This window comes from Apus apus, chromosome 2, assembly GCF_020740795.1.
Source record: "Apus apus isolate bApuApu2 chromosome 2, bApuApu2.pri.cur, whole genome shotgun sequence".
Classification (NCBI taxonomy): domain Eukaryota; kingdom Metazoa; phylum Chordata; class Aves; order Apodiformes; family Apodidae; genus Apus; species Apus apus.
In genome coordinates, this window is record NC_067283.1 from 113638428 (window position 1) to 113663049 (window position 24622).

The 24622-nt window shown below is 37.3% G+C and overlaps 1 protein-coding gene across 3 annotated transcripts in view; it reads right to left on the reverse strand.

Annotated features, from left to right (window-relative positions):
• The window catches only part of PRKDC (protein kinase, DNA-activated, catalytic subunit), an 82461-nt gene extending 58663 nt beyond the window's left edge, over positions 1 to 23798 (reverse strand). For 2 of the 3 annotated variants that reach the window (XM_051610646.1, XM_051610643.1), the window contains exons 1-27: positions 23722 to 23798; positions 22926 to 23000; positions 21870 to 21978; positions 20500 to 20612; positions 19711 to 19810; positions 19108 to 19163; positions 18986 to 19016; positions 18019 to 18176; positions 17649 to 17795; positions 15912 to 16076; positions 14836 to 15004; positions 13748 to 13797; positions 13011 to 13148; positions 12578 to 12727; positions 11982 to 12097; positions 11131 to 11290; positions 10121 to 10207; positions 9637 to 9756; positions 9093 to 9252; positions 8557 to 8663; positions 7491 to 7581; positions 6014 to 6177; positions 5206 to 5358; positions 3922 to 4029; positions 2488 to 2714; positions 1974 to 2068; positions 931 to 1030 (exon numbers count right to left, since the gene is read on the reverse strand). In XM_051610646.1, the coding sequence (XP_051466606.1) occupies positions 931 to 1030; positions 1974 to 2068; positions 2488 to 2714; positions 3922 to 4029; positions 5206 to 5358; positions 6014 to 6177; positions 7491 to 7581; positions 8557 to 8663; positions 9093 to 9252; positions 9637 to 9756; positions 10121 to 10207; positions 11131 to 11290; positions 11982 to 12097; positions 12578 to 12727; positions 13011 to 13148; positions 13748 to 13797; positions 14836 to 15004; positions 15912 to 16076; positions 17649 to 17795; positions 18019 to 18176; positions 18986 to 19016; positions 19108 to 19163; positions 19711 to 19810; positions 20500 to 20612; positions 21870 to 21978; positions 22926 to 23000; positions 23722 to 23769 (3197 nt within the window). In that variant the 5' untranslated portion in view covers positions 23770 to 23798. The remainder of the gene's footprint in view (positions 1 to 930; positions 1031 to 1973; positions 2069 to 2487; positions 2715 to 3921; positions 4030 to 5205; positions 5359 to 6013; positions 6178 to 7490; positions 7582 to 8556; positions 8664 to 9092; positions 9253 to 9636; positions 9757 to 10120; positions 10208 to 11130; positions 11291 to 11981; positions 12098 to 12577; positions 12728 to 13010; positions 13149 to 13747; positions 13798 to 14835; positions 15005 to 15911; positions 16077 to 17648; positions 17796 to 18018; positions 18177 to 18985; positions 19017 to 19107; positions 19164 to 19710; positions 19811 to 20499; positions 20613 to 21869; positions 21979 to 22925; positions 23001 to 23721) is intronic. The other variant, XM_051610644.1, reaches the window with a different exon arrangement.
• Between the last annotated feature and the right edge of the window lie 824 nt (positions 23799 to 24622).

Sequence of the window (24622 nt, forward strand, 5' to 3'; positions counted from 1 at the left end):
GCTGAATGGCAGCACAGCCTTCTGGTGTGTCAGCCACTCCTCCCAGTTTAGTGTCATCAGCAAACCTGCTGAGGGCACACTCTGTTCCCTCATCCAGGTCGTTGATGAAAATACTGAACAGTACCGGTCCCAGTACTGATCCCTGAGGGACTCCACTAGTCACAGACCTCCAACTAGATTCTGTCCCATTGACCACAACTCTCTGACTTCTTTTCAAACAGTTCATGATCCACCTCACCACCTGACCATCAAGAGCACACTTCCTTGAATTACACGAATTACATGAATGTCCTTTTATCTAGACAATCAAACCCATCTACATTACAAGAACTCTTCTACAGGCACATCCTGCACTGCTTTCCTTTCTACTCACTCTTCTTTAGATCCCCAGAGCATAGTCTGTATGGCAAAATTTTGAAAAGCAGCATCAGGTCTCCTTCCTTCTCTTTGTAACACTCAAAAGGAACAAAAATGGAGATAATTATCATAGAATGTTATGGGTTGGAAGGGACCTCTGAAGATCATCAAGTCCAACCCCCCTGCCAGAGCAGGACCACCTAAGGCAGGTCACACAAAAATGCATCCAGACAAGTCTTCAGAATCTCCAAAGAAAGGAGACTTCACAACCTCTCCGGGCAGCCTGTTCCAGCGCTCCATAACCCTTACAGTAAATAAGTTTTTCCTCCTGTTGAGGTGGAACTTCCTGTATTCTAGTTTGTGTCCTCGGCCCCATATGCTATCACATGGCACGACTGAAAAGAGATTGGCCCTTACTTCTGACACTCACCCTTCAGATATTTGTAAACATTAATAATATCCCTTCTCAGTCTTTTCTTCTCTAGACTAAACAGCCCCAGGTGTCTCAGCCTTTCCTTATAAAACAGATATTCCAGTAATATTTAAAAAGCAAAAGAATGGCAAATTGCTAACCGTGGTACTCGCCGTTTTCCTTCCTTGTTCAGAGAAGGTGCTTTTTGCTTGATTATGCGCTTCAGGTGATTAACAGCATCACAACATTGTTGAGTGGTGCCTGTTAGGAAGAGAGAATTGACATGTATAAATTAATGTTAGTAACTTGGTTAAATGAATCAAGGTATTATCACCTCAGAAATGGTGCAGGAGGCTTACACGTGGGATAATGTCTATCACCTCAACTACTCTGGGCTCCTACGGCAAATTTTTCAAGACTGCAAAACAAGACCATGAAACAGTAGACAGGTCAGCATGGCCTGAGCCAACTGTGAGGCCTCTGCTAAAAAGCTCTGTATTGTATTTTCCATGCTCATGCTTTAAGGAACTATGAAATTTTCCTATAAGACTATTTCTCCTGGGGTCACTTCCATAACACCCTGAGCTGTTTCCCTGAAAGAAATAAATCTTTGCAACATCAGCTTTTGATTTTACGTTCTTATTACCATTAACTGATGAAAAGTCAAAGCATGAAAAAAATATTTTACTGAAGAATCATTAGTACTGTGGGAGAGGTCATAGATTCTTCACATAGCTACATGTTTTAGAGATGAATGACAAGGCAATCAGGAAAGGGTATTAGAAAATGGTGAAAATCATCCACACAATATAAAGAAATGCCAATTTTTTGAGCATTTTGTTTGTTATAAAAGAGTAGTCTTCAAGATTTTCATCAAGCTACATTTTTACATGGCATAACTGCAAAACTAGGACTCAAATCAGAACTACTACTAGCTTTTTTATTAAACTGCAAATCATTGTAAATGTGAAAAGATTCTTTCTCCTGGGCTCAAAATCTTCCATCTTTATCTGTTGCAAGGAATTGATTAAGAGTTCCTAACTAGATCTCAAATGACCTCTCTACCAGTAATGAAAAAAAAATCCTTCCTTTTTTGCAAAAGTAACCACATTTACTTTTCCTACAGTTACAGTAGTTTTTCTTTTTTAATCCAAGATTCAACAGGATGGCTCTCTTATTCATTCCATAATTAATCATAGCTCACCTAATGATTTCTCATCTGTATGGGTTAGGGCCAGACTTTCCAGAAATACAACCAGTGCTTCAAATACAAACTGCTCCACCAGAGAATTTTCTTCCCTTTAAAAATCAGGAGTAAATTTGATGAGAAACATAAGCAGAAGAAGCATTAATTATGAAAGTACAATTAAAAAAAAAAAATACTGTAAAAATAAATTGCACCACGTTTGCACAAAAAATACATCTAAACCACTCTTCAATATAACAATGAAATTTGCTAACCACATTTAAAAATGCATAAATGATGTTACATAAACTTCTGACAGAAATTTAAATTTACATGCTCCCCATTTGTGGAAAGCCCAAACTACAAAGTTACACTTAAAAATTAATATGTAGAGTAACTCAGTTTTACAGCCATCATATACATCAATAGATTAAGTGTCATTGGATGACTATTTGAGTTCTACACTTAATTCTTTCTACCTCCTTGAACCTTTAGTCCAAGGTAGTTATTGTTTTGAGATCTGTTTACTCACCTAAATTCTCTGTAGATGCTGTTAAAAGCTAGTGCTGCACCCAGTCTCTTGAAAGCATTAGGATGAAGAGCAAGACTGTACAACCGTTTAAAAAGAGACTTGGTGTTCACTGGGCTTTTCTCCTGCTGCCTCGGTGTTGTCTGCTTAATAGACCATTTCAAAAACTCTCGTAAGCACTGACCACAGAAATCTCTCAAAGTGCTGTCAACTGGATCCACTATGCCACTCTGAAATTACACAAGATTATTTCATTAAAAGAATGAAAAAACCAGCCACTGTCTCAGTGCTGTATTATCATCATCATTGAATGGTCTGGGTTGGAAGAGACCTTAAAGATCATCTGCTTCCAATCTCCATGCATGGGCAGGGACACTTCTCACTAGATCAAGCTGCTCAGAGCCCCATCCAACCTGGCCTTGAATGCTTCCAGGGATGGGACATTCCCAACTTCCTTGGGCAACCTGTGCCAGTGTCTCACCACCCTCACAGTAAATAATTTCCTCCTAATGTCTAACCTGAATCTCTCCTCTTCTTTGATCCATTACCCCTTGTCTCATCACTGAACGCCCTTGTAAAAAGCCCTTCCTCAGCTTTCTGGCAGGCCTGTTCAGGTACTAAAAGGCCGTCATAATGTCTCCCTGGAGCATTCTCTTCTACAGGCTGAACAGCTCCAACTTGCTAAGCCTGTCCTCGTAGGAGAGGTTCTCCACCTTATTTATACAGTACTATTTGTAAGTTAAAAAACGATACCCTTAGTTTCCCAGAAATAACAAAGCTTCAAAATTACTGCTGTACAAGGGAAGGGGAGCATTTCCCACCCTCACAGCACAGGATTAGGATCTAGATTCCTATTCCTGTCTCAGCTATCAGTTTAGGAGTCTTGACTCAGTCTCTTCATTTTCTGATGGGCCAGTTTCTTCTCTTTTAGAAGCGGTGGACAACATCAACTTTCATTTAGTAGAAGTACTGCAAAATATCTCGACCTACTCTGTCTCCAACCACTTCAACTCAGTGCAAAAGGCAGTTTTAAATTTATAGCTTTTGCATCTGGTGAAAGTAAAGAAACCTATAGAAAAATTAAGCAAACAGCAAAAGCAGCCTTCATGCAGAGGCATGTGTGAATGTATTTCAGTAGTTCTTTGTACACACTGATAATAAGGAGAGCGTTCCATTAATACTACCAAGGCTCTAAAGATGCTACAGCACTATTTTGATAATGCCAAAGAAAGAGAGAAATCCATCATTAAAATCTCAGTTAAGAAATATTAAGTGGTCGTTAAAAAATAAATTGATAACCAGTTTTTCTTCTTTCAGACAAAAAAGGAGCCATTGTACCTGTCTGGGTATTCCTGATTCTTTCAATAGTAAAATGATGCTAGTTAAAAATAAAGTCACATGGCCCAGAAAAAAAGAGAAGAAAGACTTACAACCTACCAAGATAGCTTCCAGTAATGCCACTGTATCTTGACTCTCAAATTTTTTGTTGTTTGTAAACCAGTGAATAAGTTGCATGACTAAAGGCTCATACAACTGTCTTGTTACCTGAAAAGAGTAAAAGTCACTAACGTTTCTAGGAACAATGTATTTCTATGCTATTTTGCTATTCAACATATGCAATTATAAAAAAGACTAGTTACTTGAAAAAAGGCCTATAAAATTAATATTCAGCTTCATATTACATTCCCATATCAAGGATAAAAATAAATAAATAAATAAATAAATAAATAAATAAATAGAATCTGGCTAGCTGCTTTCTATTCAACTAGTCTCTGAAGATCTCCAAGCTTACTTCCAGTGAGACCCTCTGAGACAAAGAACACTGCATGGCACAGGCTGATACACCAATGTACAGCCAAGGAAACAGGGATGTTTGTTTTTAAGCTGTATGTTCATCTAAAATCTCTCTGAATCTTTACCATAATTCATTATTCTAACTTCCTGGATTTCAACAATTCTATCTGTAAAGTCAACCTGAGTGAAATACTGCCACACCATAACAGTGTGACAGTATTCACTCATAACAGGGAAGAACCATTAAATATATTTATATATGCATTTACACATGCTTATAATACAGCATGCATCCCTGCGTGCATGGGTTTGGACCTATCCAGACATTATTTCCCTGTGGCTTATGTTCAGCCATGTGCCAGCAAAAGGGGTTTCACCTAAACTGGTAACACAGCTTCCTGTACACTTTAACAGAATACAAAGTCTCTTTGGTCTAAAAATAGAACCCGGATGCCAGGGTCCAAACAGCAAACTGAAAAGGCACAAGACCTGTAACTTCACTAGAGTAGAACCAATGTGTCTATTCTGTTTTATGTAAAGAAGGAGAAATACCAAGCTCAGATGCTTGAATGAAATAGATCATCCTTTGCTATCAATGAGGCAGCTACAAATTCTCTCCCAAATGCTTTTCTTCTGGACTGTAACTTAATATGAAAATATTCAACTTCACCTCAAATTAACTTATTGCAGAAAAAGAAAAATATAGAAATCAAATACAGCGATGAAGAGTAGCTACTACCAGAAACTCTTTGAGTTACTCTGAATTACACCCCACTATTGAAATCTTTGAAAAGCCTTCCACCCCATCCCCGAAACCCTATGACCTATCCCTTGTAACAGCATAACTTCTAAATAAAATTATAAATTAATTTCCACATTCAGAGAGACTTTAAACAAGCTAAAATGCTTATAAGTTACTCTGTTTACCTGGTCTACATCACAGGCAAGACGAAGCAGCACTGGAAATGTTCGCTTATGTAACTGATACATAGGTGGGGGACCTTGACGTCCTTCTGGCATCTGAGATGCTTTCCCCAACATGTATGTGACAATGCTATGTAGCAGCTCACAGGCTGCAACCTGCAATTTGAAAATCCCTTTGGTTATGCATCTATCACTTTCACAGTGAAGATACAATTGTAGGCAGGAGAGAATGGGTTGCAAGAAAGGGGGTACTTGGGAAATCACTCCAATCTATGCTAAATCACCATTCCAGGAATGGATCACAGCCACAGAAATAAGTTACACACATTCTAACAGGTCTTTCTTCTAATGTTTTAGTCTATCATCGGCAGCCACTTTTCAACTGAAGAAAATTAATCACTGGCTAAGTCACCCATCATTATGTTTTCAAAGATACTTCTGTTCCGGGCAATCCTTGGATATCCACATCCCAATCCAGCAAAGCAGCAAAATATTTGCATAAGTGATCTGCTGGACTGGGCCCACAAGTTCACGGGCTAGGCATGAGAAGAAGGTCAAACAACTCCAAAGATCAACTATTTTGAAAACTTCATCTTTATGTTAAGTCTAACTCTCAAAGCACAATTGTCTCATAGAGGTTTTAGCAACTTCTGCTCTTCAGTTTTTCAAAAAGCACCAAAGAGGTCAAATTGCTACCTACGAATTAATTAAACCAGATCTATCTTAACATGGAAGACATTATTTTATGCAGTGTTCATTAGCCAGCATAAAAAAAAAAGAAAAAGAAAAAGATGCAGAAAAACATCAATACTTTTGTTTGTCTGTCACTTGCAGAAAGAGCCAATTCAGTCACACGAGGCAAGAATACATCCAAGTAGATGACAGGCTTCATATCTGCAAATGGTACAGCAAAGCTCAGACGCTTCTCAGTGTCCCAGGACACACATTTCTTCATCATCTCTTCTGCAGAGGTAGCTAATGCATTGGAAAAAAAGATCAAAACAAAAAATAGGTTTTATATAATATACACAGAGCAAGTATTTATGTATCTCAGTCCAAAAATTTGTAACCTTCCAACTTCAGTTAGATTGCCATAGGATGTCAATGATTTAGAAATTACTGGATGTTACAAGTACCAGAAGTGTCAGAAGGCCAGTTTTATTTCCACATCCAAACAGATGTTTAGCCACTAATTGGAAGAAATTATTGCAGCCAGCATTTCAGGAGACAGTCACAGCAGCCTCCAGTTTCAATACAGGTAAGTTTGGAGATGATTATAAACACTGAATCACACTTAACTTAAAATACTTCTTTAAGGCAACCAATATACTACTTTTGCCTTCTAATGTTAAAAAGACTTATTGATCAGATCAGACAAGAAGATCCAATACACAGACTCCTGCAGTCGCACAGAAAATGACTACATTTATGGCTATGTCCTCTGAGGAAAACTGCCGTACTTACTCCCTTCTCTACCCGAATTCCCATATTTGTTAATTTGGTTCACAGAGTCTGACCACACTTTATATTTCATTTCCAGGGAATAATGCTACTTTTCTGTGGTATTTCTGACTAAGGAACAGAGAAGTACTTGCCAGATGGAAAATTCCTTGTGAAGGCAGAAAAAACAAAGGTAAGCAGAAAAAGAAGAGAACAAAACTTCTATACAACTACACTACTGTTCAGACTGACTACATTTGGAGCTGAATTTATCCCTTAAATCTTATGGTCAGGTACTTACACTATACTTTTCCATTTTTGTTTAATTAGATTAGATGTACTAATTGAATTATAAAGCTTTATCACAGACTAAACAGAGAAGAGCAGAAAACTTGGGGTTTTTTTGAGGAGGCACTCAAATGGAGCTCTACTATCTGGACATACTAAGGACATAGTGCACTCACAAGTGAAGAAATAAGCTTGCCAAGACTTACACTGTTCGCAGGCTGCAGTTCTGAAAACCCGCATTAAGTGAGAATTTTAGTAAGAAGGTGCAAACAAGTACTAAAGAGTTACAAACTGGGCCAAGTTTTAAAATGGCTTTGCAGCCAGAGGGTGAAGGGGACAAATAAATTACATTAATTTAATTAAAGTAAATTAGTGGATACTCTACTCTCTTAAACTCCAGAACTGAATAATAGCAGTTCTGTTTAAACAAGAGCAACAAAAATTAGCATTCATTGGAAAGTTCATGCATTCTCATAAAGTGATGTTGAGACCTCACTGAAATCTGTTTTTAGGAGAGAGAGCAGAAGCATGTAAGTGTTTTTATTTACACTGACACTCACCTGTAATTAAATTGTGGTTGATCTGCCCTCCCAAAGACCCAAGAAGGCGTGCCACTCTAGTCCTTACTGCTTCCAAGGAGGGACTGTCATCCTGAATGATTCAACAGATTTAGATTAGTGAAGGGTTACTTCTATACAAAAGTAACTTGTTTACAGGGTAAATGAAGGTTTTGTGGCTCTTATTAACATACAGATGAAGAAGGTAAAATGGTGAACCTGTGGGAAGAAGAACTGCCTCAAACAAGAGAACAATTTTGGTTCAGTAAGCAGAGGGGGAAGACCAGAAAACATCTCCATCATATATTGTGAGCTTTCCATTGCCGTTTCTCAAGTAAAAGTTGAAATTTTATCATCACAAATAACACATACCTACAGAATGACAGTCTAAAAAGTGAAAATAAATCTGATGTTAAAATTACTCTTTTAATTTGCTTTAGATCTGGGATTGTGACAACATGTAATCAGCCAACCGATTTTCATAGGCAGCCTGCAAAATGTAGTCATTTTGTTTAAAGACCACTAGGTTGGAAAGAGTTATATACAAATAGGCTTTGCTATTATTTCACACCTAAAAAAAGGTTTATTTCAAGTTAGTTTGTGCACTGGAATATACAAATAAACCCACATCTATTCTGAGCTACTTGAGAAACCACTGGTCAAAATGATAAGTATGTTTAACTTCTAAGACTATTAACTTATTCATAAGATAATTTTTTAAAAGTTCCACATTCAAAAATGGCATTTGCATGCTACTGGCACCTGATTTTAGGTGTAGGAGTTAAATTTTTGTTTTCGTAATATATCAGTCTAGCAGTGACGCTGATTTACAGGATTTCTTCATTGCCCTTTCTGTGCTTCCCATTCTCACCCTAGAACATGACATCTTTCCAGCTGTGTCAATGAAACAGATTTTTGAGCCGTGCTGTAGAATGGGGTTCACTGAACTAATCTAAGGTAGAAATAACCCTCAGGAAAAAAAAAAAAAAAAAATCCATGCAAGAATGGAAGAGAAATAGTGGGAAGTGATTAATTCACATTTAATTCTAAAAAGAAACAATGTTCTTACCAATGAAAAAGTCTTCGCTTTTCTTAAACGCTGTATCACAACTTTATTAAATCCCTTTTGAGCGGCTCGAGAAAGTTTCCTTACCTCCCAGTTATTCTCAGATTCAACTGATGAACAAAACAGCAGCATATTAATTTTATTTTATTGTACCTCATGATGGTACTCATTGTTTCTTTAGAAAACCCACCCTAGTTTTGCCCATTTTTAATGTTAAGATGCGAGCATTATTCTTTCATTTAAAATCTTTATTAATGAAATTAAGTCTCTATTAGTGAAAATTAAACTGATTTAAAGGAAATAAAGGACAAATCAGAGAAGCAGCATATAAAATGGCTACAATTAATGATTGCTCAGCTGTAGCAAATAAATCCTAGTTTAAGGCAAAGGTAAATCTTGGGGTGTAAAAGAATTTCACTTGTTCCAACCAGAGGAAGTGTACAATATAGACAAAAAATGTCATATCCTTATCTTTAGGTGAAACAACGAAAAAATCATTTTCCTCTCCCTCAAAACTAACAGTTTTAGCCTGTATGTACCTGTAGATGCAGAGTTTTTCAAATAACCATCAAGAAGAGGTAGAATATCCTTGTAGTAAGGTTGCATTATATGTCTGGGGATGTGAGCTGACCAGTCTTCCAAAGCATCCAGTCCCAGATCAGCCATCGGGGTGCAGCTAAGGCCCAGCTTAAATGCGTTCTATGTGTCAAATGTCAAAGTATCAGTCTTTAATTTTTATTGACTTCTATTATTTAAAGGTAAATATATATATATACACACATCTTTGAAAGCATTTACCATAAAATACATCTTCCTTAATAATTTTTGTCTGCTCAAGATCAGAACAGGAGACACATACTACATTGCAACATAGGCATTAACACAGTCAGCTTATTACAACAGCAAATTCTGACAATTTACTTGTTTATCCAAAAAAGTCAAGTCATTTGTATTCTATCTCACTGAAGACAGTAGAAAGCTTAATCACTAGCTTACTTGCTCAGAATACTAAGTTTGCTCCAGAATTTTTGTATATGTTTTAGGAAAACCAAAAAGTGTTAGCTGCGCATGACTTTGACCCACCTGCAGTGCGGGAATATATGCTTTGATATCAAGCATGATGATATCATGGGGCAAAGAGAGTAAAAAATTCAGACAGGATGCCAACAACTCATCTTTATACTGCTTCATTTTTGCTGCAACCTGTAATTCAGACAAAGTGATCAAGAAGAACAATTATAAAGCTTTTAAGATTCTGATTTAGCTATTTTGATATCGATGTAAAATAAACAACTTAAAACCAACACTGGAATTTCATTTACCTGCAGATGTATTTAATGTACAATTATTCAGTTACTTTGCAATTGTACACAAACAGGTGACCAATATACCTCTTCTGACATTAAGCAAAAAACAGACAGAAAAACATCTTAAAACACTATGTTACATAACCCAAAGAGCTAGAATACTTCTTTAAAAAATGTAAAGTTTCTCAGAATATATAATTTTGATTGGGCCATGTATGGTTATATTCAAACTAAGAAAGTTAGCCAGCAAAATCACTTGCCTCTTTTCCAAACTTGACAAACAGTGCAAAGCAAGACTTCTTTTCTGGGTCTTCAGAACGTTTTCTGAGACTCCTTGGACCGACACCCTACAAAACAGAAACCACAAGTCAACAGTATTAAAATATATAGTACAGAGTATATATATGAAGCACAAGTTCAACTCAGAATACATACATCACTGTCCCTTGTGAAACAGACACCAGTGAAAACCTGAAACGTACTTGGTTCTCTCCAGGCTTAGAAACTAACATCAACATGGTGCACTGAAGGTCAATTTTTTGGAATACACTTAACATATCCAAAATAATGGATATGTAGGACCAAAAAACAACTTTTCAGTGGTTAATTTTCTCCGTGTCCACCCATCTAACAAACCATACAACTAAAAAAAAAGTAAATCCTTAACAGTGGATGTCCAGGTGGCAAGAATGCTGCTGGAATAAGAAAAGGGCAATTGACAACAGCATCTGCAGTACAAGCAGCTACACCAACGAGTTCAGAAATTTGCTGTACTTGGTGCCATCACCAGCAGTGGCAGGGACAGTTCTGGGCTCTGTGGTAGGCTACACACATAATGAGGTGAAGCACCATCACTTTACAATATCTTATTTCCTGTGGAAATCAGTGAGTGGAATACAAGTATATCCCAGAAGTTGAGTATTTGACCCACACAAGTCTCTGCTGTGCCAGCTACATTATTTCTGATACCAGAGCTTTCTTCCGTATCACCTGCACTACAAGGTTATTTCTCATCTCTCTGTTCACCCAGCTCAGAACTTCAGAAAGAGCATTATGGATAGATGGTGTCTCTTCAGAAAATGGTCTTCTAGTCTACATTTTTACTTTCTATGTGCTTATAACTATGGAGGCATAGGATACTATAAATGTTTGAAACAACTGGGTACAGTTTCAATGAACTATTTTCCACAGAGCATAAAAGACTACGTGCAAAGAATGGCACCATCACTGATACAACATGTTATCCCTCCATTGGGAAAAGAGATCTCACCTCAAAGTATTTTATTTTCTTGGCAATTTTCATTGTAACAGAAAGCAGCTTGTAGAATCCACTAATAAGAGGTAGCCTTGTTGAATGTGTAATAAGGTCATAACCAAAGGAATATACCCAAGGGTAAAAGTATTCTACATGCTTCTCTGGAAGTATCTCTCTAAAACAGATACACAGAAAACACACAAGCAAAAAAAAACAACACCTGAATTAAATACTTGCTTCCTTTTTTCAAACTTTCAAGTCAGTACAAGAAAGAGAAGTATTGCTAAAACAGAGTAGCTCCAAGGACAGAGAGGAAATAATTACATGCTGCCTTCTGAGGCAAGCATAGGAAGCTTTTTATTTTGCTTTAAAGTGAAAAGCCAATTCTTCCTTGTTATTTCTTGTTACTGAATTTATACAAAGACACATACTCAAGTATCATATTTCATTCTCAGGACTGCAGTATTACTAGGGGAAATCAACTGGACTTCCACAGGCAGACAGTGCTGTACCTTTCACTTAATGCCCCACAGTACTTTATGGAGACTCTGTTTCTGGTCTCTGAAATATTTGATATATAGGGTGAGCATAATATTAAAAGTTACAACATATACTGAAAGACAATTGCACCCAAATAATTAACAGAATTAATTGACTCCTCTATGTTTCAACAAACCAAGCTGATGAGCTAGAATGCTCTTATGACCCACATATCTGGAACACAGTTACTGTCTCCCCACTAATCACCTTGTGCGTTTTGAAACATGGTATATCATCATAAGTCAGAAAAAAGGCATCATAAATCTCACCTTACATTTCTTCCAAACACTTTGTAACCTCCAAACTACATAGAAACTTATTAATACCTGCAGAATTCCACTAGATTTATAAAGGCAATAAAGTCTGTTGGCTTTGTTGGCTGCAGGTTTGAAGCAGGGTCAGAAGTGGGCCAAATCGAAGCACTGCCAGATTCATTTTCATCCTGAAAAAAAAATATTGAAGTAAGCACACTTGATCTGTGACAACAAAGAAATAGTTTACACCTTTTTTCCAGATAAACAGACTGTCTCTTTCTCTTTTTCTCACTGCTACTGGCTTGTTTGACACAGACAAATGATTAAAAATTGACATATCCACAACTCAAAGATATAATATGGGAAAATAAATAATATGCTTGCTCATGAAGAAAAAAGCAAGCAGAAAAATGAAAACCACTAGATTCCGAGTAGGCAGGTTCTGTGGTAAGTTCACAGTTCAGTGAACTTCTTCTGATTCCTGTGTTCCCACCTTCTAACACTGCAATACAATATCCAGAAATATGAATTGAAACTTTTTGACCAGTGTGAACATTAATTCAAGGTCACTATGAGGAGGCATGGAAGCGTAATGAAAGCAAAACAGGGAACGTGATTTTGGTCCCCCTACAACAGCAGAAATTAATGGACAAGTCATCAGGTCTCACCTGTTCATTTACATCCAGTTTCTGAACAGTCAGGTCCAACTTCTCAATAATCTTCAAAATAGATTTTATAAATTCATCATACAGCAAGCGATTCAGGGAATGCAGTGATGAATTTGCAGTAAGGAAGTTTTCATCTTCAAAAACACATTCCTTTGCAGGAGGAAAAAAGTTCACATTTCAAAACATCAGTGAAAATTATTTCTTGAATTTACAAACCAAGATTTGAATGACTGAGAGAATGTGTCTTTAGAGTTTCTCAGCTATGGAAACCTAAATTCACACCTGCCTAATTAATTTATCAGCCACAAAATCTAACTAAATCTAGAAAACAGTTCTACAGTATGACATTTGGAAAAAGCCTAGAGTTAGAACAGGAGCGTCAAGATACAGGATTACTTTTCCTTTTGTATTTCCATGTTAACCATGCCTTTACCTTCATTGTGTCACAGTTCAGTAGACTTCTAAAGAGATACAGATAGTCCTTGTAGGTTGGTACTTTCCATCTCCCTGCTCTAACCTCACCAGCTTCACCACCATCTTCTGATCCAGAAGCCTCTTTTCCAAAAACATCCTGAAAAGACACAATGCTTTTCAGAAACACTGTATGTAACTACCTTACTCAAGTCAAAACACGATACAAAATTACTTCTGCAGGTAGAGTATGTTTAGATTTTTCACTCAAGCAATCTATACAGACAACAAAACAACCAGCTCCCTCCAAAAATCTCTAAAGCTCTTCTTCTAGTGGTGAGTTATTTAAGATTAACTTTACAATTATCCTGCTGCACAAGATTAGAAAACTTTAAAATCCTTAATACAAACATTCAGTAAAACTTAGTGTCCAAAATTTGTCAGCCTGGTAGAAACCTGGATGACCTTAACTATGACTACTTTGTTGCAGACAACCTGAGCAAACAAGAACTACAAAGAACAAAATTTCTATTTCCTGCCATTTTTTTTTTTTTTTCATTTAGTACAACAGGAACAGCCTCATTACTCCGAGCAGATGTAGGAACCAGAAACTAATAACAACTAGGGCACAATTCAAACTGGACAGAACTATTTTTGCTTCTTTGGACCTTCCCCTGTTTACTGGGCTAGATCTTTGAGAACTGGAATGCATACTCTAGGAATCTAGATGAAGTAAATATGTCTCAGCAGTTATTTTACCTTTGAAAATGTGATTGGCTTGGAGAAGATTCTGATTAATCCTTGATGCACTGAAACAAAAAAAATTGCCTGAACAGACTTAAAAAGGCACAATATCCATCTAATTCATCATCCTAGTAATGAATGAAATCAGTCTTCTTTTTTTTAATATTCTGTCAAGATGAGGGTGAAGCAAAAGAACACAGATTTTTCTTTAACGACAAATATAGGCAAAACCAGAGCGATAACTATAGGATGTTACATGGCAAATAAGTTTTGAACCTCCTTCTTACTACCTTTTCTCAATACTACTTTGACTTTTCCTTGAGTTTGAATGCAGTGGTTGATCAAAGCATTGCCCATAATGCCCACATTGCAAAAGGCAACAAGTCCCAGTGCCTCTCACAGACATGGACTTAGGATGCCCATTCCAGCATGGTGCTTTGGGTACACACCACATCCCAAATGAAGAACGTGGAATGAAAAGAAAATGCCACAGCAGTAGAGAAAAGCCATTGCAATTAATCGGAAGAAATAGAAAATACTGAAAGAAATTTAAAAGGATGTCTAAAAAACCAATACACTGGGATGTCAGCATGTTGGAAGCTACTGGAATTGTCAGATACCAAGGTTAACACATTCACGACTACATTTGCAGGACTGTATCTGACTAACTGCATACCTGAAATTTAAATTATTACTACATACAAGTTTCAGAGCTCACTTTACCTTCTGTGATATTTTATAAAGGTGAGTGAAAGAATATTGAACACATTTTTGTACGTTTTTCTGCAAAATCCCTTTCTCCTCACAATCCTTCAGAGCAGGAATATAAATCTTATATTTAAACAGATTATCACAAAAATATATTCTCCTGCCCTTGATGATAGCCATTCTGTCAGCCAAAGCAGCTATTCAATGTATTTCTGTATTAAGTGATCTAATAATGGATACTGAAAAATAACACAGAGAACCCTGAACCTCCATTAGCAGATGGGGAAAAGCTTCATTTTATACCACAAATGGCTATTTCACCCACAAAGAACCAAAACCAAACAAAAAAAGCACAACCCCAGGAAAAACACACAAAGTTAATATCACAGACTCACCCACTGTGCTAATAAAACTCCAAAGAACTGGACCTTTCCCTGAGAGGGCTAGCAATACCTTTATTATAGATTTGCAACACATTGTCTGCATTTTTTCACTGTATTGTGGAAAGCTGCTGATCTGCAGAACAACTAGATGCTCAAGAACTGGAGTGTATACTTCGGGAATCTAGAAGAAATAAAACCAAAAAACACATCATGCAAACACAATGATTGTAACTCAGTATCAACGTGAAGAATTACACTAAATTACTTCAGCAAGATACTTCATTACAAGAGTTTACAAGATTACCTGCTCTGAGAACAATAAAAGACTTAGCAAGTGAATACATCTTAGATATAAAAAAAGCAACCAAGTAAAGAAAAAAAAAAATCAAGAACAAAAAACCTCAAGCAAAGCAAGCAGAGTAAGAAATTTTCCTGGAACACATTAGGAAAGTAGCTCCTGAATAGATTAGTGCTTCCAGCCTTAAGCTTATTAGAAAAGTACCAATTTAATTAAGCAACAATAATGCAGCAGTATAATCAGCTCATCCTTAAAAATCTGAAAACAGAATGTGAGTGAAAGTCTTTTCTCTGCCCCAACCTTACTTCCCAGCTGCAGCTAGGATCCAGAAAGCCCTTGTTAGAATACAGGGGAATTACTGGGGAAATACAAGCAGCAGGGGAAAAACAAAGTATCATTGTCAGAGAATGTGCCAGTTCCAAAAGAACGCATCAGTACCAAAAAAAAGCAATTATAGAGTAGTACAAGTCACATTAAAAGGCTAAGACTAGGTCTAAATAAATAGCTTTTCCTAAAAGAAATAAAAACCTACTTACATTTGGCTATCATGGTTTTCCTGAAATGCACAGTAGCATTTAGTATCTTCTGTGTATTTTCGTTATTAAAATTAATCTAATAAAGTACTCTCCTGATATTCTTTCCCATTCCCCAGGAGCTAAAAGTCATCATATTTCACCTAAAGAACCCCTTTCTATCATAGGTATTTTTGCAGCTATTACCTTCTTATACATCCCCATCCACATTAAAAAAACCAACCAACAAAACCCTGTAGTTCGAATACTCCACTTACTGTATCTATATGGAATATCACACTTGCAATGGACTGAAGGAAACTTGGCAGTTGATACAGATGGTCGTCTATTGTTTCTGCTTCTGTGAGGTACATTTGCTTGCAACGCTGAAGGAGCTCAACATACATGTCATCAACATCCTTAGAACTGATAGCTTTACAAGGCTTGAAGAGAGAAAATAAAACAATCATTTAGCAACTTTGTACAAACAAGCAAACCCATGCTGTAGCACTAAAATCCACCCAGATCTTCACTGCATCGTAGTTCAAATAATATTTCATTTTTTTCCAGGAAATCAATACATGTGAATAAATTAACTGTAATTATTCTACTTAATACAATGAGAAACAGTATCTGCAATGAACCAAAGTAACAGTTCAATGATGCAGTGTAATGTACTGTAAAAGTACTTGAACTTGCAGTGACACCATTTCAAATCCAGCCTGAAAAGCATGGAATTTGTCTGTAAGTATCTTCAATATGGCATTATCGATGCTGATAATCACCCATATTTTGACCCAGCTGCATAGAAGTGTTACTTTAATGTGGCTTAACCAATTATCATGCACAGGCTACAACTATTTAACATTTAGCCCAGGAGCCCAGATTCTGAACTTTGATTGTGCATTGAAGCATTAAGATTCCCTTTTCCTATTAAAATCTGCAGTATTACCCTATGTCTGTATTTATGTGATGTAATTTTTATTAACTTCTTGCATTCTGTAACAGTTATTTTTAACAATTCCTTTCAATTCAGTAATTTGAAATACTTATTTTTTAGTGGAAACAATACCTGTAACTCAATTCCTTTCTAGTTCATACCATAGAAGAGGAAGATTAGGTTTCAACAAAGCACGTTTAAAAATTCTACAAAACAAATGCACTCTGCTCAAAAGGTAACACGATGGAAAGAATTCAGCCAGTAATCAGCTATTCTATCATATTTCCTAACCTTTTCTAGATAATCTTTGAGACTTAACCTATTCTTTGTTTTGAGAGATAAAAAAAGTAACATCTGTAATTTTATTACATAAAAGTTGGGGTACTACCATCAAGCACATAGGCTGCAGATATATAAATGTAATCCTTTCTTTACAGAACTTTCAATTAATTGTTCTATTCCAATTTTAATTTACTGCTGACAAAAACTGGCAGATGGCTATTAATGGTGCTTCCTGACAAACATACATGCCCTTCACATACATATATAAGCACAGCTTCGTGGTTTTCTTTGTTGGGGTTTATTTTTAATTTGCAGTTGTTTCACTGATTACTTCCTAGTGTCCTGAAGTCAGCAGTGCATTTTGGCTGTTCTGATTGAGATTCCTGCTCGTAGGAAACCTATCTGAACTGCAGAGCCTGGACTCCACCATTTAAATGCAAACAGAGCAAGTGATGTATTGTCTGTACCTATGCAATTAAGAACATCCTTAAGTTTGGTGACAACTGTGTATGAAGCCCCTTTTTTTTCCTACTTCAGAACTAGTGGACAAGCTGAAGTAACCACAACTCTCAATTCTGCAACTGCTCCTACTAAATTTAGTATGCATTTTAATAATTTTTCAATGACAAGGTATTTTACAGTGTAGCTAATTAAGTTCTACACTTAATTCAGAAACAAGAGCATTTATGAAAGCCTTGTAAACACCTTGTGAACTTGTAAAATGAATGGCACATGGATCTTAGCTTTAAATCTATTCAATACACTGCTTTATCAGAAAATTTCCTGCACGTACTGCTGCAAAAAGCCCATATCCACGAATGGCAATGGACAGCTCTTTGTTGCTAGAATCCATTCTTCTGATGATTCCATAGAACTGCTCCATGAAGAACTGCAATATGCCTTTGTGTAGCTCTGCATCCTTAGCTACCATTACAGAAATCTGTAAGGCAGACACAAAAATTTTAGGATTTTCAGAAACATGAAAAAAGCCACAAAAGAACTGCAGTAAATCTTTAGAGAACTAGCTTGTAACATGAAGCACTCCATACAAAATAATTATTTATTAAATGTATTCACTGAACTTCCAAGCACTAAAACATCTCCACTATTTCAATAAATTTAACTTTGCTTTAGTCTCAGAGATCCCAGTGAACTTAAAATACCTGCTTGAGGAATGAGTCTAGTGCAGAATGACTGGCTTTCTTCAGCTCCTGATTTGTGTGGCCACACCATTTACACATGGCTTCAAAGAGGGAGACATAGTTGTCCAAGAGCAAGGAACCAAACTGAGAAGCATGCCAGCTGAACAACTGTAAACCAGCTGCAATTTAAAAACAATTCTCATTAAATCCCATACTTAAATTTCAGCTGTGTTCTGAACTTATTTACATTAACGATGTAAAAGAAAAGGACTCTACTGGTTACAAACTCGATCACGCAATTCACACAGATTTGGTTTCTGTGGTCAGACATATATATACTCAAGTTCCCTACTCCACCAAACTGTGATGCAGACAAATAAAGAATTCAGCATATATGTAACTTCACAATTCCAAATTAAAAAATATATATATATATCAATATCCTTAATAATCTTTTTTTGGCAGACTATCATTAAAGCAGGTTTTGCCCTTCACAGCTGCCATGGGCCTGGTATCCAAGCCCTGCATTTTCCCAATTTCTGCATAAGTTATTCACATTTCACAGGCCAGCTTCTCATTTTCTTCATGAACTTAATGTGTTTCCAGTTTCTTTTTCCTTCTCCCAGTGAAATCCCCCCTCTCTCTTCCTATTTTTTTCCTTTAGCCCAACTCTTTTTCTCCTCATTTGCTACATTCTTATTTTCACTCCTGCCACGATTCCCTTCTCATACCAGGGTTTTGTACTACTCCAGAGGGGCAAATGGCATCAGGTGTTTTGCTGCTGTTCACAAGCTGATTAGATCTTGCCTAGCAAATACGTGTTTAACTCTTTAGATTCCAACTTAGAGTACATCAGCTTTGCTCCCTGATCCGCTGAGAAGACTGAAGACTAGAGCCATCCAAGAGAAGAATAAAGAACTCCAGACAGAAGACCCCGTTGCATGTGTGTTATCCACCTAGCCCAAATGGAAACAATTTACAGTCTTACCTAGATGTACTGCATATCGCTTCTGATCAACCTGTAACATCAGAAAAAGTTTGTTATATCTGATTTACTCTTCATCAAGGCTAATTCACTTATGTGGAACAATTAACACATGACAGATTTACCTGTGGGTTGATTGCCTTCATTGCAAAATCAAAAATCTCCTTTGCAGTCTGAGGATCTGTGAAACAATACAATGAATATTCCACTACTGACAAACAAGGGGTAGAGTGAAGTCAAGAGATATTTGTACCCAAAGCTTAGAATGAAGAAGTAGTACTGGAAAACCTTACATACTTCATTTTCAGAGGCAGAGATACTTCTTCCTGAAATACTCTTAAATTTGAAAGAAAACATACATCCATATTCATTGATTTTTTTTTTTCTGAATACCAGTGTTTAAACAGACATGTCTCTTCTAAGGGAAACACACCTCTGTGTAAAGCACATCCCAGCTTCAATGTGGCACTCACAGCTGCCCAATCACTGGTTAGAAAATAGCTCTTATAACGTTTATGTACTGCCACACATTGATGGAAGCCGCTCCACACAAAGACTGACTACAAGGACCATGTAAGCTGGATAGGTCTGGCTTTTGCATAAACCATCTACCAGGGGGGAAGTTTTCATTCTGAGTTCACAGGGAGAAACGGCACTGCTTGCTGGCTGTATAACACCTAAAATATATCAAATTGTATAACTGTCTTTCTTACAGAAAAAGAACGTACCTTCATCCACAGATTTGGTGAAGTTGCACATGAGGGCAGCCAGTCCCCTCAGACATCCTGCTACAATAACTAGCCTAGGTGCTCTTGTGGCTGATGTCATCTAAAAAACACGGGAATTGAAAAAAAGTATTATGCCCAAGCTAAGATAAATTTACATCAAAGCTTCCCAGTTCCTAGAAGTGTAGATAAAATAATATATTCCAACTTCATACAGTTATGTCAGCACCCACCTCTATGAACACAAGTTGGCAGAAACCTCTCCTACTCAGAAGTTTCATATCATTTGGGAGGGAGTTTAACTACAGTTGCATAATAAATTCTTTGAAAAGCATAAAATACATTCCACCAAAACCAACTGTAACAAAACTTAACACAGACTAACATATTAAAAGTGCAGAATATAGGAAAGTAAAGTTCAGCAGAACTGTGATACTTACCTGAAGTGCAAGGATTTGGCAGCTATTACAGCTCAAGTCAGAAACTACTAGTGCATGGCAATACAACATTTCTGGGGTGTTACTGCAATGATCATCAGATGCCATCTTTTTTCACAGTAAATCAGTTAATTTGCTGTCAGTGAACGGCCTTGAATTTTTACTTTGATGGCTTTTCAGAACCAGAGAACACAAACTTTAACAGTCCTTAAGGAAGTATTTATGCTTGTCCAGTTAGAACCCTATAAACTGTACTAGTTACAGTAATATTCCAACACACAGTGCTACACACAACAAAAGAAAAAAAAAGCTATGTCTGAAAGAAAGCAAGTCTAAAATGAAAATCCAATCATACCTGTGTTTTAAGCTCTCCTAAATAAGCTCGGAATAGTTTTTCAGAGTTGTTAACCATGTCACTAGGTTGGACCTCTCCCAAAACTCCCAAAAGCTCATAAATCTTCTCCAGTACTAAAACATAATTTAATATTATTAAATATTAATTACTGAAATAATTACTCTGACATTTCCATTGCAATTCCAGAGTAACTTGCAACCATTCCTGAGGATTTTAATTGGTAATTAGCATGTGGGAAACATCTCTTTAAGATGTACATCTGTATCTACATAATATGATGTGAGATGCATCCTCCTTTCACATTAATAAGTTAAACACACTGCTTTTAAATGTGGCTTAGAAAATTAATAATAAAGGCCCTATCCACTGAGGAAGCATTTACACTAATCCAAGTTTGCTGCTGGCCTTGAGATGATGCTGGGTCTTCTAAGTACCATCAGGGCTAAGGCCACCAGCCAGCAGAAGCTTCTAGGCTTGAGCTTGGACTAGAGGCTTCTATGCAGGCAGAGCAAGTTTTGTGAGGTCTAGACCTGCCAAGCTAAGGTTTCAGACCTAACTAGCCACGATGATCCAACTAGAGCTCATATTAGTTTCCTTAAAATCATAAATAACATAAGGCAGGAACTGATGAGTTCATGTTAGGGGAAACCAATGCAGGAACTATCACACCAAACTGCAGCTCTGAGGACAAAACTGGCTTGGGTTGGAATAAAGTTACAAAGAGCTTTAGCAACTGAGCTGGCATTTACATGAACTCTGACAGGGCCTGACAGCCTCTGCTTTTGATAAGAGCCTCCAACGAAGGGACCAGGACTACCCTTAAGGTTCAAAGTTACCAAGGAATATGTGTGTATAGTTATAAAACAAGTGTAAGAGTAACTTCAAAGGAACAGCTACACCAGGTTAGCACTGAACGTGGGGGGGAAAAAACCAAAACCAAACCCAAAAAACTTAAAGCCTAGCAAAGTTAAGTTGGTTAGTGACAAGAAAGCTGGAATTATTCTAAGTATTTAGGCATTTAGGGACTAATAATAACAGATTAGACATAAAAATATGTTTTTATGCTGGGAATCCTAGACAAGACCTGTGTTTAAATTTAGTATCGATTGCCACTAATAAATTAAATTATATTATATTTTTTTCTCCCATATGCTAGCTTATACATATATACAGGTCTGCTAAACCCTGATTGCATGATCATGATCAGAAGACCTGAACAAATTTTACTAGCTCTAAATCATGACAGCTACCATTTTTTATCACATTTGTCATTGGAATAACAATTATACGTTTCCATGTATTTCCATACAAGCCAACAAAAACTGAGTGTAAATAAAAAAAACGACAGTGACAGAAAAATTAAAGCCCACCTGTATCAGCAATTCTACTTTTTGTGGCAAGTTCCCCATAAAATTTATTAAATATCTCTCCAATTTTCATTTCTTCCATCAGACAGGAACGTCGTAAACTTTGCAACAACTAAAGTAAAAAAAAAAAAAAAAAGAAGAAATGTAAGAAAATCATCACTATTACTACACTACCACTTGGTTTAAGTAGAAACACCATCCATACGTGTAACATCAGCTTAAGTATGCTATTTAATGAAAGAGATTTGAGGTAACTGGTCCAGGAAAGAGTGTGTTGACATGACATCTACTTTAACAACAAAACTGTCTTCCTATATGTGCACATATATAAAATGTGTATTTTTCATTTATATAATACATTCTATATACAGATAAAACACACAGTATAATTATAATTTTTTATATATATATAAAATATATATATAGACAGGAGCAGACGCTTAGCAAGTCTGCAGTAGCCTTCATCAAACTTTATTTCTCTCCCTGCTGTTATAAAGCCAACCTAATTCATAGAACTAACTAACTCTGAAGGGAGTTTTGCTTCTCCTAAGCAAAATCAAACAGGTACAAAAGTATTTGCAAAACCAGGGCCTAACGCATTCTAAGGAAGCACATTATGAAATTACTGACTCACACAGTAATAAAACTCTGAAAAAAAGCCCTTCTCCTCCTCTACACCTTTCATACGCCGTACCTAATGTATGATAAGATTAGTTATTGATACATAATATTTTAGAGTAAGAACACAAAAGAAATATAAAAATTATCCTTAAAGAACCATAATAAACTGGTACAGAGAAATTTTGCAACTGACCCCGAAACACCTACGTCTTGCTCTAGCAGATGAAGGAATGACATGCTCACATCTAAGCAACTTATTGGAGGGATATCAAAGACATCCTGATCTTAAAACATACCTCTGACTCACATCTGAATGTTGCACTGTTAATATTCTCTTGACGCTGTACACTAGAGATTTTCTTCACAATATAGCAAAACTATAGCAAAAGATTTTCTACTATTTCTAGAAAGAACAGAGATTTATAAAATGTATTTTACCTTAATCAGAAGTTCCAGAGCTGGGGCTTTACATTTTGCTGCCCTTTCTTTTGTATAAACACTAATACAAGTTTGCTAGATAGGAAAGAAAATGGAGCTTAAGTACTCGTATGTAAAGATAACAATGTCTTAATCTACATTAAAGTATCTTTTCCTAACAAAGTGTCTAAAAAGATTAAAAAAATAAAAAGATTCAGTCACGAAAGGGGGCATCAATTACAACATTGTAGCATTTTCTGCCCTAACAAATCTTGGGTCAAGCAAATAAAGTATAGTTTCTGGAATAAAAGGCACACATAGCAAATTTTCCACCTCTATGCCATCATTCTTTACAATATGTAGCTACTGATTTGTGGTCAGCAAATGTCATGGTGCACTCAAGCATTTCTATGCAAAGCAGTATTATTCAGCAATCTAGACTCAAAGAACCTCATTTTTAGGGATATGGTACTTTACACCAATTTCTCCATATTTAAAATACTACACCTAAACCCATGAATTTACTCTGTATAAATAAAAAATGATCAGAAATATTTTCAATATAAGTAACTACTGTATTTTGCAAAGACACACATGAAATTTATTCTACAGCTGAAGCAAATTTCACACTTCCCTGTTGTATTTTTTGTAACTTGTACCAAACAGGCTGTTCCAGCTCTAACAAAAACACTGCAGATGGGTAAGGTGGACTGGGAGGGGTGAAGGACAGTTAAAAATATTTTACCACACGACACTCAAGAGGAACTGTTTCAACCATTTGGTGAAGACGTTTAGGAAATAATTTTTTTTGACCCACCTTAATATTACAAGCATAAGGATGAACTTTGTCACCGACTTTCTCCATAAAGACACAAAGAAACTTCAATGCTTCTTCCCTGCAATCTCGAAACTGAAAAGCAAAACACCAAAAAGTTTTCACATGTATAAGACAAGACGCTGTTCATACAGCACTATCTCAATGTTTCTTTAAAAACGAACGTTCACCAACTTGCCTCCTCGATGCCGAGGGATTTGTAGATAAAGACCAGCAAGCCATGCTCTTGGGAAAACACCAGGGACAGGTGGAGCGCTGCGGGGAAGCAAAACAAACCCGTCAGGGGGTGGGTTTCTGTTCGACAGCAGGCAGGGCTGGACACCGCTCGGCTTGTACAGAGGAATAACGCCTCAACGCCTCGGACGGGAGTGAGGTTTGTCCCCAGGAAAAGCAGAGTTTCGTGCGGGTGCTTCTGACCTCCCCAAGGACCTCAGGCTGGGGCTGCTCAGAGCCGAGGGAAAGCCACGCGTGGGCAGGTCGGCAAAGAGGGGCACGAGTGAAGTGTTTTTACCAAGTGAAACGGACATCTGGGGCAACAGGCCGTCCCTCCCCCGGAAATCAACCTTTCCTGTCGCGCCAGCAGCCCTCAAGTGCCGCGTTCAGCCACCGAGGGAGGGAGCGGGCAGAGCCGCCCCGCAGGACCAGCGGTCCGCTGCCCGTTCCACCACGAACAAGCGCTCCCCAGGCTGGGAAACCGCTGTTTTAAAAACACCAGCGAGGCAACCACCGCCCCCGGGGTCGCCCAGAACCCCTGAGACAAACACCCCCCATCCCTCCCACAACCCAACCCCCTGCCGCCGCCGCCCCCCGCTGCGGCCGGGCCGGGCCCGAGGGCGCACCCTGCGCGCTGCCCGCCGGGCCGGTGAGGCAGGTCTCGCCCAGG